Below are 15014 nucleotides of genomic sequence, written 5' to 3'. Positions count from 1 at the left end.
CTCTATCCCACCTATTCATCCCATGCTCCTATTCATCCCAATTCTACAATTATACTCCACAAACAAATGGGATGGTAATAGAATAATGGTGGTCTTAGTCTTGGTCTTGGTTTGGTTTCGTCTCGTCTCGTCTCGTCTGGTCTGGTCCCCGTCTCTTATCCCAAATTAAAATCCACCCCTTCTTTTAGTTCTTACTCCAACCATGTCTCTTTCGCCCTTCAACTATCGAAAGGGAAAATATGGATCGTCCGTCCCGCCTCGGCCGCGTTAGACTTTTGTGCACTCCCTCCCAGCTTGCGTCGAACGAGTCTGGTTACGAATGAGATCCTGCTTGTGATCGTCTAGAAGCAAGCAACAGCAATCAGCAGCTGAGCAGCACCAGCAAAGCACCTGGCAGCAACATCATAACCCAATTCTGGGATCACCTGTAGTATCCACGCATCCGTGACATACGTGCGCTAACCATTCTATCTCTCTCATCACACACATATATCCGACATCAGTCAACCGCCGAGGCAACGCCGGAACGGACACCGAAAACCCCCTCTCCCCCCGGGACCAGAAAATGCAAGTGATGCGTGATGAAAGGCAGCCCAGAAATACCTCATCCCAACCAAGAAAAAGGACGGGAAAGAAAAGAAAAACAAAAAAAAAAAAGAAAAAAAAACTCTTTCTTCCAACCATCATCCATTTACCGATCGGCTTGCCACTTCCGGCATGTCATCACATCCCCCTCCCCCATCGCTAGTACTTACTCGTTAACTAAATCCCTGTGTCCACTCTGATCCTCTCAACACGAAAGCCAACCACCAGACCAGACAATCCATGAAGAGGATAAGACAATGGAAGGGTAAATTAATCCCCGCCTGACTGTAGGACTGAGTATACTGAGTACGAAAGCTCAACTCCATTGACGCTTATCTAACCACCTTCAGTTATTCCCCCTTTCATGGTCGATGATTTCTCGTACATTTGTAGTAGTCGTGTTTGCTTCTCGCGGCCTGGTTGGAATCTGACGGGGGCCCGAATCTCAACCCGGATTCGATGGGCAAATGGCAACTGATCCAGATGGATGCGTTCCATCCATCCCTACTAATCATCTTAATCGCCCCGATCGCGTACGACGGGATTGCCACGAAATAATGATGGCAGCCTTGATGACCATACAATCAGACAGCCACTTAATAGTAAATATAACTCAACGTGGCCCGTGACTGACGAAGAGCATTACTTGATAGAATCTCAATCCTCACATATACAAATTCAATCGGCCTTCCCCTGCTTCTTCCGCTGGATCACCTCCGCCACAGCCTGCTGCACCACCGGGCTGGCTCTTACGCTACTCAGCACCAAGCCTTCCTTCATTCCCTTGCGCAGCGTGGCCACACCCTCACGATCGCCCTTGAACGGCGCGAATCCCAGCTGCAGTAGCTTAGTCGCCTCGCCGTCAGTGGCCCGGGACAACTGCAGCAGCTGTCCCAACTGCTGCATGGTCTTCGGGTGCAATTGCTCCCCCGCGCCGGACGAGGCCCGTCGGCTGATCTCCGGGGGCGTGACCTGCGAGATGAAGATATGCAGCGTCACCGAGGCCCGTTGGGCCAGCGTTAGGATTTGGAACGGCAGCAGATAGAACCCGGAGTTCTTCGAGGAGATGCCGAATAGTCCTTGAACGGCATCCGGGAGGTAGGATGCGGGAAAGAACAACGCCTTGGGATGTGTGATCAGTGCCAACTCGAGGCTCACCAGAGCTGCAAAGGTAAAGAAGCGCCACTGCCCGGGGGGTTCGTTAGTACGAGGTATTCAAAAGCGAAGTAATTCAGGGGAAAAAACCCACATAGCGCCCCCAATCGGACCACCAGGTGAAATGTAAGATCATGATGGTCACCAGACCCCCGATGTACTGCGGGACCGATCGCTGCAATCCAGCAAACATGAATTCCTGCATCGTCTTCTTCTCTCCCCATTCGAGCATGCTCGGCCCGAACCGATCGTAGGCAAAGCGTCGGACTGGATCCAACAACGTATCTTGCGCCAGCTTCAGATAGACGAAATAGCCGTCGGAGCGCAGCCCGTCACTTGCGCCGATCTTGTCCGGATGGTGCTGGGCGGCCAGCCGGCGGAAGCGCGACTTGATGGTTCGCTCGTCAGCCAGGGGCGAGACCCCAAGAGCCTTGTAGAAATCGCCTGCGATTTGCACCCGGTGGAAGGTCTCGTAAAGCGTATAAAGAAGGTAGCTGGTCACGACCAAGATAAAGATGCGACGGCGATGCCGGGCGTAGCGCGGAGTGCCTGGCTGAGGACGAGGTTCACCAGCGCGAATGGTGAGTCCATAGTAGACACTCTGCGCGATCGATGTGGCATACTGTCAAGGGGACCTGTCAGCCATACCATTCTCGATGCCGTGCGCGTGCTGTATAGCACTCTCCGACAGACGGGACACCTGGCGGGACGCAGTGTCGCGGGGAAACTGAAGGACTCACATTTGGGAGGACGGCCCATCCCATATAAGACAAAAGCGACGCCATGCGAGAAAACTACCAAAATCCTCTGACTGACAGATAAAGCCTCGACTATTCCTCCATCGAAGGTCAGCTACAGCCAAATACCAATCGAAATTCTCAAGGAAGTGTTTACTGGGGAAGTACGGAAGTAAATCCCCTTGTCTTGTCTTCAGCGCTTATCTCTCACCGCCACACCCACCGCCCGACCCCATTCTCCCCGAACAGGAAAAACGGAGAGGGAGAAAAAAAAAAGGTAAAAAAAAAAGTTCCTCGACATCGCAAAGTCCGTCCTCCGCAACCCCTCCCCAGATTGCGACGCAGCGCATCCATTGCGCTTTCTACAGTCACAATGGCCGTCGACGCGATGGAGATCGACTCACACATTGCCTCGCCGGCAGCGAATCGCTCGCCGGAGAAGGAGCGCAAGCGCAAGCACAAGGACACTTCGTCCCCATCGAAGAAGAAGCGCAAGCACACGATCACCGACGAAGAGGCGACGCCGATGCCCATTCGCGAAAAGAAAAGCAGCAGCAACAGCAACAGCAGCAAGAAGTCAGCCACCAAGAGTCAAAAGAAGTCCACGACCACACCGGCAGAAAGTTCCCCCTACACCCTCACCACCGCCACCCTCTACCTCCCACTGTCGCCTATCTCCATCTCCCCGACCCACGCGCAGGCCTCACTGATGGCCGAGCACCTGTCCCCGCTGCTCCTGACCTACTACCCGCCGCTCGAGGGTATCGTGCTGGCGTACTCCAACGTCACGATCTCCAGCACGCCCCCCAACAGCCCGGGGTCCGCCGCGGCGGCCGCGGCCACCGAAGACCACCCGCAACCCCTCACCCTGGCGCGCACGGCCGGCGAATACGGCGTCCTCTACGTCTACCTCACGGCGACCTTCCTCGTCTTCCGCCCACAGCGCGGCCAGCTCCTGGAGGGCTGGGTCAACGTACAATCGGAGGGGTTCCTCGGCGCCATCGCGCTGAACCTCTTCTCCGTGGGTATCGAACGGAAACGCCTCCCCTCCAACTGGAAGTGGATTCCTCCAGGCGACGAACACGAGGACGAAACCACCACCATCACGACCACAACTACCACAACCGCTAAGAACACCCCTAATGACGAAACGAATCCATCCACCACCACCTCAGATGACTCGGACTCAGATTCGTCAGAATCCGAAACCAAGTCCAAATTCGACCCGGAACTCGAACACTTCAGCCCCGTCACCCTCGCCTCCGACGCCAACCCCCTCAACCCCTCCAACTCGAACCCCGACATCTCCACCCACGACCCCACCTCCAACGACGACGATGATGACGGGGTAGAGGGCTACTTCCAGTCCGTGTCGGGCCACCGCGTGCGCGGCACGATCAAGTTCCGCGTGGTCGACATCGACGTCATCCCGGGCTCGGAGCGGGACCGGGGGTTCATCAGCATCGAGGGCACGATGCTCAGTCCCGAGGAGGAAGCGCGGGTGCTGGAGGACGAGCGGAACGGGATCCTCTCCACCGGGCTGGGCGGTAGCGGTAGCGGTAGTGGCAGTGGCATGGGCACCCCGCGCCGCCAGGCGAGCGTCGACGCGCCGCCCTCGGTCTCGTTCACCGTCCCGCTCAGCGCCGCTCCGGCGGATCGGGTCGATGAACTCGTCGACGACAATACCCCAAAGGCCGAAGTCACTTTTACTCCAACAAAAACCAGCAACAGCAGCAGTAAGCCCAAGAAGGAGAAGAAGAGCAAGTCCTCCTCCGGTAAAAAGGAGAAGAAGGAGAAGAAGTCCAAGGACTAGGTGCCTCCCCAACGATTGTCATCCCGTTCGCTTTTCCCTTTGCATGTGTGAGTGAGTTTGAGCGAGTGTGTGAGTGTGAGTGAGTGTATCTACGGGGGAGGTGCAGCATATCTCATGGTGGAAAAAAACGAAGGAGTCGAATTCTGAGCTCAAATGCAAGCGCACCGCTTCCGTCCAGCTCCAACGGGCCAGAAACGGAATTATGTTGATAGTGTGGTCTTTTTTTCTTCTGCTTTCTCTGTTCATCCTTATATACTTCATCTTGCTTGCCTCGATGCTCCTTTGCTGTATCTCTTGCCGGGCGTTAGATGGGTGAATCAAAACTACGTTTTTTCTGATCAGTTGGGAATCACTTGCTGCGGATCGTGTGTTGGGTGGTAGAAGACGAGGAGGAACGATGCAGGGTTGAAAGCCCCGTCGGTAGGTTTCCCTAGTTATTGAGTAGATTTCAAATCTGAAATCCCCTTGGTAGAGCCAAAATCACGCGAGCAACCTAGGCATCTGGTTGTATGAGAATGCCCTCCATGCGCTCTACACTGATATATATCTCCGACGGGACCATTTCTCCGGCGTAACCTGGTTTGCAAGGGTTCCAGCATATTTCGAAGATTGCCATTAATCAAGCTTCCTGTCTTTTTTTATCGTCTCTCTGCAAAAGAGCTGGTATTATTAGACTGTTGACGAGAGTACTACGGAGTAGATTCAATCTTTAAATCCTCACTGAAGAAGGAACATCGACAGCCAAGACGTCCGCCCCATCCTGGATTTGCGACTTGGTCGGCATATTCTTCCGCCGCATCAACTCCGCACACTTGACCATGATCGGATCCATACCCATCGTCGCCACGGCCACTACCGTCTCTCCCCTGGTGTAGTAGGCCGCGAATTTCCCGTTGTCCGGCTCTCCCTGCAGGATCAAATCGTCCCACCCGTTCACTGTGCTACCGCAGTACCGCAACTGAGCGCCCAGAGCACTCCAGAAGATCGGAATAAATGCCTTGGGCTTCAGGGACTGCAGCGACCCAGCTTTCAGGCTGTGAACGATGGCGCGGGCCACGCCACGACCAGCGTTCTGAGCTACATTCCAGTGCTCGATCCGGGTATAGCTGCCGTTCTCCTGGTCAGCCCCGGGTCCGTGGTAGGGGTAGGTGGCGATATCGCCAACGGCGAAGACGTCGTTGTTCAGTCCCTTGACGGCGAAGTGCTCGTCCGTCTTGATAGATCCATCCTTCTCAAGAGTGATTGCTGGGTTGTCATTGAGGAAATCGGTTGCTGGACGCACGCCAACACCGAGGATGACCAGATCGGCTTGCAGCTCGGTGCCATCATCGAGATGGACCGCCCCAACCTTGCTAGAATCAGAGCTCGACGGTGTCGCTTTAGAGACACCCACGTCCAGCTTGAACTTGACACCTGCTTTCTCCAGGTTCTTTTGGAATATGCGGCCAACCTGTTCGCCCATAACTCGCTCCATGGGGGCTTTCTCCATGCCGACGATGGTGACTTCGTTCTCTTTCGCGAGGCAGTTGCCTACCTCCATACCAATGAAAGAGCTACCAATGACGACAACCTTTTTGTTCTTCTGCTCACCCAGCGCCTGATGAATAGCCTGCACATCGGGAATGGTGCGAAGCACGAAGATGTTACCCAGATCCTTGAATCCCTCCAGGGGAAGCGTGCGCGGCACGCCTCCCGTAGCCAGGACTAGCTTGGTGTAGGGGTACGACTTGCCCGACTTGGTGGACACTGTCTTCTTTGCAAAATCGACACCAGTCACGTCATCGTGGGCGAATTCAATGGAGGCTTCCTTATACCACTCCTCGGGTCGCCACTGAATCTTCTGGGGGTCGGCGATCAACGCCTTGGACAGCTTGGTCCGATCGATAATGAGATTAGGTTCCCGAGTGATTACGGTCACGGCACCATTGTACTTCAATTCACGGATCGCCTGGACCACGCCGAAGGTACCACTTCCACTGTTGCTCGCACTCTGCATTAGTATCTTATCTTCGTACTCGCATTGGGATGACATACCCGCCAACGACGACCAGCCTCTCCGAGTCGGACGATTTACACTTCATTGCAGGATCCCTCTGAGCAGCTTTGATGTCGGACTCATCTGCATTGATGTAAACGGCACCGTTCTGTTCAAAGACTTCGAATTTCTTGAGGGCATTCGGGGCCGGAGCATCTTCGACATCACCAGTGACGACATTGAAGCAGGCTATGGGTGAAGATCAATAATGAGAGTCCAGACATTGGAGCCAAACGAGCTTACCTCCGTGCCAAGGGCAAGTAATGCGGCCCTCCGGGGCCACCACACCGAGTTTCAAGGGTGCACCGTAATGGGTACACTTGGGAGTCATAGCATGAACCTGGCCATCATGACGAACCAGGAGTACCTTGCCCTCCTCGATGCCTTCGACTTCACATTCAACCTTGTCCAATTCCTTGACATCTGCGAAGGACGAGACGTTCTTGAGCTTGTATTGTTGGACCATTTTGGCAGGTCTAGTGGTTGAGAATGAGCGAAGAAGCTGAGGTGTTGAGCGAGAAGACGAGGAGCACAGATGGAGATTAGCTGGAATATTACAGGCAGAGGCCGAGGAAGGATGAGCACAGCAGTGGCAGCGACAGGAAGAGATGTTGCGGCAACCGCAGCGACAGAGTGTAGAACGGAGAGAAGAATGAGCAAGGGACGGTAAGACTGTCAAATAACGGCGATAAGCAGGAGATGAAAGTTGGGCTAGATTCGTATGGAGGAGGATGGAGGAGGAGGAGGAAGAAGAAGAAGAAGAAGAGGAGGGGATGGTGGAAGAACGAGCCACAAGGAGGGGAAAACGCATTGGGTGACGATGGATTAATTGGAGGGGGAGGGGGATTAAGTTAGTGGTCAATTAGATAGGTTCCTTATTGTACCTGTGACTTGAACAACAACAACAACAACAATAATGATAATAACATTAATAACATTTAAAACAAAGCAGGTTGATGCAGCATTGATGTATTTGTAACTGGCTTGTATTCTATAGTAATGTTATTCGACCAGGTCCAGATCGGATGATGGCGGAAGAATGATGAAATCCACGCCCGGCGAACAAGAAATAAAAAAGAATCCGACGGATGAAGCTGAGGTGGGATGGAATTGGGAAGGAACGATCAAGGACTACGGACAGCAGCATCCATCGTGCTTTCCCTTTCGGGAAATCCCAGCTCGATGACGTCGCCAACTATGCCCCACCCCTCCACCAATAAGCTTCCAGGCGTTGTCAGAATGCGGAGCTTCCCCACAGTGTGGGTGCCTGAGTGATTGCCTGAGTGCCTCTAAGGTAAGGTTCCCTCATACACTCTCGCGCTTGCGCCAAACAACTTAGATGACGGATCAATCATTAGAATAGGTATCACCACCGATGTATGTATGTATGTATGTATGTATGTATGTATGTATGTATATATGTACATAGTTGAAGACAAAGGAAGAAGAAAAAGAAATAGACTACATGTCGACGCCCATTATTCTACTCTTTCATTCCATTGTCATTCAAGCATGGACGCAGCACCCTCTGGCTCGTCTGCCTGTCTTTCGCATCACATCTTCGCTACCGGACTCTCGCCGTCTTCACTGCGGTGGGTTCGACTCCAAGCTCAATCCCTTCCGCGACTTCCCCCGCAGCCTGGCCAGCGACTGTCGGGTACGGCGTTGCGTGGGAGGTACGTGTTTCTGCACCCACCCAGACCCTTGCGGCAGCCGCTGCGATCGGCCAAAGTCATGGTCACTGCCCCCGGGCGACACCGGGGGGCTGGACTGTGTCAGATCCACCACAATAGGCTCAGATCCCGCGGGTTCAAGGGAGTTGGGTTGAGGCGCCACCGGTAGAATCATGCTATCGGGGACAACACTAATCAGGGATGATTCCTCCGTGTCCTTCCACTTCGGGCTCTTCTGCACGGACCGTTGGCCTGACGGTGGCGTGGAAGACGATCCCACCAAAGATTGAAGATCTAGTGTGGTATCACCCGCAGTAACCCCAGCGCCGTCCGATGGCTGCGACGAGAGTTCCTGCTTGCTTTCCTCTCGAGCCCTGTCGATCTCAAAGAACGGATTCGGGACCATGGAACTGGCCGACGAACTTGAGGACGGTCGGGTCTCGTCGCCCTGCGCTTGCTGGTTGGAAGGTGGAGTATCACTCCTCTCCCGCTTGGCGGGGAAATACCGGTTCATCAGCTGATTGAAGGACAACACACTGAGCGGGCTACTGATCAGCTGGAGATCGTCATTAGACGCATCTGCGGCGTGACCGAGGGTGACACCGTCAGGCTGTGGGGAGTTCAGAGTGTTGGGAAATTTCTTGTTAGAAGGCAGAAGCACGTCGGGTTGACGGTCAGCACCGCCATCGGGGGTTAGTTTGGCGTCGGCGTTGAGGTTGGATGCCGAGTCCGAGGCTCTTTCCGAGCATCCGGTTAGGGGTGGGGACTGGAATCCGTGAAACTGGGGGGACAGAACGGGGCTGGAATCGCCTGCAAGAATCTTCGAGGAGTTTGTTGTCTCCTGGAGAATGGGCTTATTAGGTCCCGAGTCAGCCGGCTTATCTCCCGCATCGGGGTCTGGTCGCTGACCATCTTTGTCGCCATCGTGCGCGGCCGTGGCCTCAATTCGAGCCGGAGTGGTGATCTTCGGCGTGGTGGACTCCTCTGCTGCGTGGGAGCTTGGTCGGGTGAGCGTTTCCATACGCCAGAGGAGTGAAGGAAATTAATGTACTGACATGCTGGGTTTCTCAGCATCCCCAGTTCCTGCAGCGGGCGCAGCTCGGAGAAGCTTGGGTTCAATGAAGTCCGCAAAGGAAAGCTCTCGGAAGCCATCGTCCTCCGCCGCATCATCTTCAAGACCAGGCATTTCGAACCCGGTGTAATACGGTTTATCGGTTTCCACCTCATCCGGGTCAACATCGGCGACTTGTCTTCTGTCACGCTTGGCGAGCCTGATCTTGAGAATGTTGTCCTCGTAAACATCATGTATCTCAGCCACCCGATACTCCGACACGGTAGGCTGCCAGTTTGTGGCTTTAGACAGGTCCAATTGCTTGAAAGCAATTATAGAAGCCCGCTGTAGGTGATCCTCAGAGAGATCTGGAACGGTGAGGTGATTAGTGGGCAGTACAGGCAGATCCTCAGCTGACTCCTCAGCCTCATATTCTGCTTGGTGCTCCCCGCTGAGCTGCTCCGTGTCATCATAATTGAGCCGGTCATCTCCGTCAAAGTAACTATCCTCCCAATTTCCATATTCTTCCTCTCCCGCGTCGTAGACTTGAAGCTGCTGGCGCCGCTTCCTCTTTTTGCCCCAGCCTTTGCGTTGCCTGATGATATTGCTGGCATCGTGATCCCAGCGCTGCTCAAATGGGAAAGGTGGCGCCGTCAGCTCAATATCGTCGTGGATACATTCGGTAGCTCTGATGGTCAACTTTTCCTCCCAGTTGTGTTCCACGTCACTTTCATGCCCAATCTCTGCGTCTTGGCCTTTGGACTTGCGAGGTGGAATATGGGTGATGTTTGCAGCAAGCTTCCTCCGCGTCGCATCTTCGTCTTCCTTGTTGCGCGGAGCTCTCACTCCAAGAGAGCCAAACAGCATTCGCCGAGAGCTGGCAACATCCAAAGTACGCCTCTTAGATGAATCACTGTCTGTGTTACCATCCACAGAGATGTCCCTTGCAGAACGTGTCTTCCGCTTGTTCTCATCATGGGGCGGCACGCTCTCCTTCTCTGGGGTGACTGAAACGTCGACGCCGCCAGCAGCCAAATCCTGGAGTAGTTTCTGCCGCTTTGCTTCAAATTCTGCGCGTTCTTGCTCCTTCTTGTCGCCTCGGGTTTTAGAGTTGAGTTCAGCTTTGGCTCCAGATTTGGTTTCGGGTTTGGGCTCAGGCTTGGTTTCGGGGATATAGTACTCGCATCCATGCACATCCTCCCATTCCCGCAAGGCCGCGAAATCAGCTTGCGCAGGTAAAGCACCAAGTTCCTTGAGCTTTGCCAATCGGCGACGCATCTTGTTACGTTGATTACTCTTTTTGGTCCGCAACGATCCTGCTCCTGGCGGAGCATTTTTGATGGGGGCTTCGACGCTAGTGTCTGAGTCGGAAACATCCTCATCCTCCGATTCCGATGCGCTTGAATCATCAGACTCCGAAGTGGACTCATCATCTGAATCATCAGAGTCATTTGACTCATCTGAGTCGTCTGAGTCCGATAGCGAATGACCTGACTCCGAAGACGAGTCTTCATCCGAGCTGGAGTCACTCACACCACTAGAGTCGGATGCGAGTGAGCTGCTGTCGCTGTCATCTGAGACAGAGCCAGCCGAACTCACGGAGGGTGACTTCGCCTTGCTCACAGGTGTGCTTTCAGGCTTCAAGGCTTGCGATGCCGGCTTCTCATCCTCAAATTGGACCACCTTAGCATCCGTCCGTGAGTCAGCTGGGGTTGAGGTACTTTGAATAAACTTTGGTGCATCTCTCTTTGGTGTTATCGAGGGCGTCCTAGGCCCGGAGCGGAGAGCACGGGGCGCAGACTCAGTCTGTTGCTTGACTTGGTCTTCAGGTTTGGAGATGGGAGGGGCTTCCAAATCCTCCGCGAGAGCCTTCAACTCCTCCTCAAGTTCGCCCTCTCGGGTATCAGACATGTCAGAATCACTCTCTGATTCCTGGTCCACGGGGTGGCGGATTACTGTTCCGTCACCGTCATCCTCAGGCTCATGATAATCCTGGAAGTCATCCTGAAACGTAGTTCCATGCCCTTCCGCCTTTTTCCCTTCGGAATTACCACTGTTCCCGAGTGCATTAACTTCCACTTTGGAAAGAAGCCGCTTGGGTGGTTCCCAATCCGCATCATCATCGTAGCGTACCCCGTAATCCCATCCTGCGATGGTAGTCCGTCGTTTTTTCCTAGGTGGAATCGTGATTGCAGGCCTAGATGAAGTAGGTCTTTTCAGGAAAGGCTTTCCGAAGGGAACGCCATCGATGAGGTGTTTGCCATCTCCGGAGATCTGATGGCGACCGGAAAGCCGCCTGGCCCGAAGATCTTCGATTTGTAGAGCACGGATTCTATCATGTGAGGACGCTTCGGTTAGTGGCTCCATAACTGAAATCATGAGAGGGTCAACATGGATGGGATGGCACATACAGGACCTCATCGCCGTCGCGCAATAGGCCGACCACCTCCATAAAATGTAGGCACTCCGAGCCACCCACTTCAACCACATAATCTTCAAGACCCCACTGTCCACTGCACTCTTCGTCAAGCTGGGCCGATTCTGTCTCCAACGGAATCACCTCGTTCACATCTTCCAGTAGTTGTGCGAATGTGTATCCACCACTCGAGTAGAGCGCATTAGGTAAACGCGTCGAAGTAATTGCAGATGCGGCAGCGGGAATCATGGGCGAGCCACTCGACGCACTGGGACCGAATTGAGAGTGAGGAGACGTCGTCCAAAGAATGCGCGTCACGGGCAAGCCGTGACGCTGGATTGCTAAGTGGAGACGCATAATGGAATGTTAGAAAATTCCGCTGCTACTTCCAAAGTAATGCGATCAAGGGCAGCTCATTAGTGTAAAACTTCGATGAGGCGGTTGAGTTGATTTAGATTCGATATGATTGCCGCAGCGCGTTGGGTCGGCTGAGCAGTTTTGGGTCAGGAGCTCAATCGCTATTAACACTTTCGAGATAAAGCGCGAATCTCCTATCTATTCGGATATCAAGGACACTCAGAGAACGATATGCGCAGGAGAAAAGGACATATTATTGACAAGAGAAAACAGTCATGATGAAATGTTGAGAGTGCAGCGCGGAAACCGACGAAAAGCACGGAGAAGGAAAGCCCGAACGACGACCGATGCAGTGCCAAAGCTCCTGTTTCCCGCTAAGCCCCTTTGGTCTGCGTAGGCGGGCCACCCACGGTTCGCACCACCAAACAGTACCAACACTGGCCTTGCAAATTTGTAATTTTGAGTCCCTTGTACAGAATCCACATCTATGCTTGTAAAGAACAGGGGGTATTTCCATTATATAGCTTCCAATGTATAGCAGGTAGTATATGTTTGCTGCACGTTCAGAGAACTGGCACCAAAGAAGCTGCAAACAGAATGTAATCGCTAAGTATTAAAGATACGTAGTGGACTGAATTCGTCCTGCCGAGCTCGAAAGTTATCTCCGAAGAGCCAAGAATGACTCCGGGGTCGATTGAAGAGACATGATAACATGATACTCTTGTTGGGAGCATAGCCACACTGGACCTCAGACATCCCGATTTGGACTACGAGGAACTGGCTTCCGATTAGGTACTCCCAGGTTCATGGTGCGGTGCTCTGGTCGGAGTGGTCTGTGATCGGCCTGGCTGCTAGATGTCTGAGGTTGACTGTCCGCTGTAGCCTGGTATTGCGGAGGGCTTTCCTCTGGAGGAATAGCCTTGTGTATTTTGAGTACGCTTTGTTGGCGGGAAACAAAAGAGACGGGTGATCCGGACCGGGACTCTGGAGGGGTTGAAGGCAGCATATCGAGGGTTTCCGCAGAGGAATTGGCCCCCTCATTGCCGTACAGTGTCGATGCCTCAGGTGCCTTTCCAACTGGAGATCTTGCATCAGCGCCAGATTCAAACAATCTTTCGGAGGAGGCGCTTGATGGGTTATACTCTCTACGAGGGCCATCAATTGGGCTGAGAGTATCAGCCATCGCGTCTTCGTAGCTTGGAGGAGCATCGTCGTAGCCATCTTCTGGGTTGCTAGGCGCGGGTGGCCGGGCGGGCCGAGGAGGCATCGGTGGAGGCAGACCATCACCTGCAGGTCGGGTTGAGGTGGACACAGTCGGCTTAACATTCCCATTCGCAGCTATAGCTTCCAAGAGTGCTTGTGGAGGTGCAATGCCAGAGAAGACCTTGACGGGCATGCGCAACGGAAGTACGATAAGCTGAGGCTACTAGCAGTGAGCAGTCATTTCGAAGAATGAAGGGCCGAGGAAGACAACATACTTTCATGTTTCCCACTGATCCATGTGTGAGACCTATACGAACTTCAAGTTCGTAGGTTCTGGAGACATTGCATGTTTCAAATGATGGAGCTACAGTGCTGGGGAGCGGTATGCGGTTCCACATGTTAGCATCCAAGGTCCATTCGGTCTCAGCAGGATCTCCCCCTCTTCCTAGAGGCATGGCCATATTGCTGCAGCTCAACATGACCCAGGTGCCACTCTCTGTCCGCTTGAGGTCATGGGCGAGGATGTGTGTATATGAAATCAGTTCAACTTGTAACATCTGCAAGAAGATGGTCTCGTACGACTCGGACAATTTCTTGACAATGATTCGCATCGGTATAGGTTCATTACAGGTGAGTATCGAAGGGTTGGGTAATCTCAAATCTGCGGACACGCGAGGGCCGTTACTGGCGCTTTCTCGGAGGGAGCTGCTTGAGATCTTCTGAAAAAGACCTTTTTTCTTGGAGACGGGAGGGAGATCCGAAAATTGATGTTGGCGTCTGGCGTAAGTCTCTTCGCTTGGATTCCCTGTTCGCGGGGGCTCGATTGGTAGGAAATTCAAGTTGGTGATCTTACAGCGGCTGTCAGTCCCATGCAATTGAGATAAGAGGAGGTCACAGCAGACAAGCGAGAGAACATACCCCCCTGATATTCTCCTTGTAGAATTGTGGACGGATGACCGTGGCTTTCACATAGTACTTGATATCGGCCATTCCGGGAAACCCGCTGAGAGATGGTGGAAGCGTTTTCTTCACATGGCGATGAGTATCCTTCGCCACCTCCACCTTGAGGCCGGTGATGTTGAGGTTGGTGAGCATGCTATTTTGGAAATTGCAAGCATTGTTGAACGGGAACTAGGATCTGAAATCAGTCTACGTCGAACATGGTAAAGAAAACAATTACGCGATTACCTTGAACTTGAACGGGTACTCGTAGGTTCCTTTGGCGAATGTGTAGACCCTTTCGGGGGTCTTCGAGTTAAAAACTTCCGGAGTGGGAAAGACGGTAGCAACCTTATACAGGAGCTGCAAGGGTTTTTAGTAACAGATTGAATAGGGAGGGGCATTCCGCCGAGTCCTTGCCAGTGAGTGATTTACAAGGTGGGGGCTGGGAGACTGTGGACTAACGCACCTTGTGAACCTCGATCTCCGTCCGCTTTTTGTCCGACTGCTCATGATGCGGATATCGCGGGCCTGCAAGACGCGTACGACTCTCGCCCTCAAGCTTCACTTGTATCCCTCCTACAGCAGCTTCGGAGGGTAGAGTGAGCACCACTTTCCCAACGAGAACGTCGAGGTTAGTGAAGTGCTTGTGAGGCCGGTCCAGGTGGATTGTTACGGACATGGCGAACCGTGCGTAAGCCGTAAATGTACGGATGAGGAGGACGACCGGCACCTGAGACGCAACAATCACTCTTCAAGACCTGATTTATGATTGACGCAAAGTATAGAGAAGGAGGAGCAATACCAGTTCAACTGGCTGCATATACGTCTGGGTAAATCCAAATTTCGCAGGCGAAAAGATAGTAATGGACAAAGGGAGGAGGGGAATGGGGAAGAAAAAGAAGCACGGGAGTTCGGCAGAACTACAGTACAGGGAGGGAATGACGTTAAGCCCAGGGGAAGCAGAACTGCTCCCGTGGGGTCGACGAGGAATTGTTCTCACAGGGCTGGCTGGCTGCCCGAGTCTGGATGCGCCGAGCCGAGTGCTGT

General features: G+C 53.3%; 5 protein-coding genes across 5 annotated transcripts; 1 reads left to right on the top strand and 4 right to left on the bottom strand.

Annotated features, from left to right (window-relative positions):
* Positions 1-1200: 1200 nt before the first annotated feature.
* On the bottom strand, positions 1201-2621 carry BO82DRAFT_350030 (J domain-containing protein). The gene is made up of 3 exons (XM_025634038.1): positions 2481-2621; positions 1835-2362; positions 1201-1770 (listed from the first exon to the last, which is right to left on the bottom strand). Exons 1-3 carry the CDS (start codon positions 2523-2525, stop codon positions 1264-1266), a joined length of 1080 nt encoding a protein of 359 aa, XP_025497126.1. The 5' UTR covers positions 2526-2621; the 3' UTR covers positions 1201-1263.
* A 154-nt stretch (positions 2622-2775) lies between these two features.
* On the top strand, positions 2776-4685 carry BO82DRAFT_350029 (DNA-directed RNA polymerase I subunit RPA43). Its single transcript, XM_025634037.1, has one exon. It carries the CDS (start codon positions 2851-2853, stop codon positions 4288-4290), a length of 1440 nt encoding a protein of 479 aa, XP_025497125.1. The 5' UTR covers positions 2776-2850; the 3' UTR covers positions 4291-4685.
* A 235-nt stretch (positions 4686-4920) lies between these two features.
* On the bottom strand, positions 4921-7252 carry nfr1 (putative AIF-like mitochondrial oxidoreductase (Nfrl)). The gene is made up of 3 exons (XM_025634036.1): positions 6569-7252; positions 6325-6514; positions 4921-6266 (listed from the first exon to the last, which is right to left on the bottom strand). Exons 1-3 carry the CDS (start codon positions 6789-6791, stop codon positions 5000-5002), a joined length of 1680 nt encoding a protein of 559 aa, XP_025497124.1. The 5' UTR covers positions 6792-7252; the 3' UTR covers positions 4921-4999.
* Positions 7253-7909: 657 nt separating this feature from the next.
* On the bottom strand, positions 7910-11829 carry BO82DRAFT_388494 (uncharacterized protein; the record flags this gene model as incomplete). The annotated part of the gene is made up of 3 exons (XM_025638391.1): positions 11461-11829; positions 9054-11381; positions 7910-8996 (listed from the first exon to the last, which is right to left on the bottom strand). The coding sequence occupies exons 1-3, from the start codon at positions 11820-11822 to the stop codon at positions 7910-7912; spliced, it is 3777 nt and encodes a 1258-aa protein (XP_025497123.1). The 5' UTR covers positions 11823-11829.
* A 741-nt stretch (positions 11830-12570) lies between these two features.
* BO82DRAFT_272337 (arrestin (or S-antigen), N-terminal domain protein) lies at positions 12571-14646 on the bottom strand (the record flags this gene model as incomplete). The annotated part of the gene is made up of 5 exons (XM_025631019.1): positions 12571-13245; positions 13301-13873; positions 13944-14156; positions 14214-14327; positions 14434-14646. The coding sequence occupies 5 exons, from the start codon at positions 14644-14646 to the stop codon at positions 12571-12573; spliced, it is 1788 nt and encodes a 595-aa protein (XP_025497122.1).
* Between the last annotated feature and the right edge of the window lie 368 nt (positions 14647-15014).

Source organism: Aspergillus uvarum, assembly GCF_003184745.1.
Source record: "Aspergillus uvarum CBS 121591 unplaced genomic scaffold BO82scaffold_2, whole genome shotgun sequence".
NCBI classification, from domain to species: domain Eukaryota; kingdom Fungi; phylum Ascomycota; class Eurotiomycetes; order Eurotiales; family Aspergillaceae; genus Aspergillus; species Aspergillus uvarum.
The sequence above is the reverse complement of the archived record's forward strand: the minus strand, read 5'-3'. Positions and strand labels throughout refer to the sequence as shown.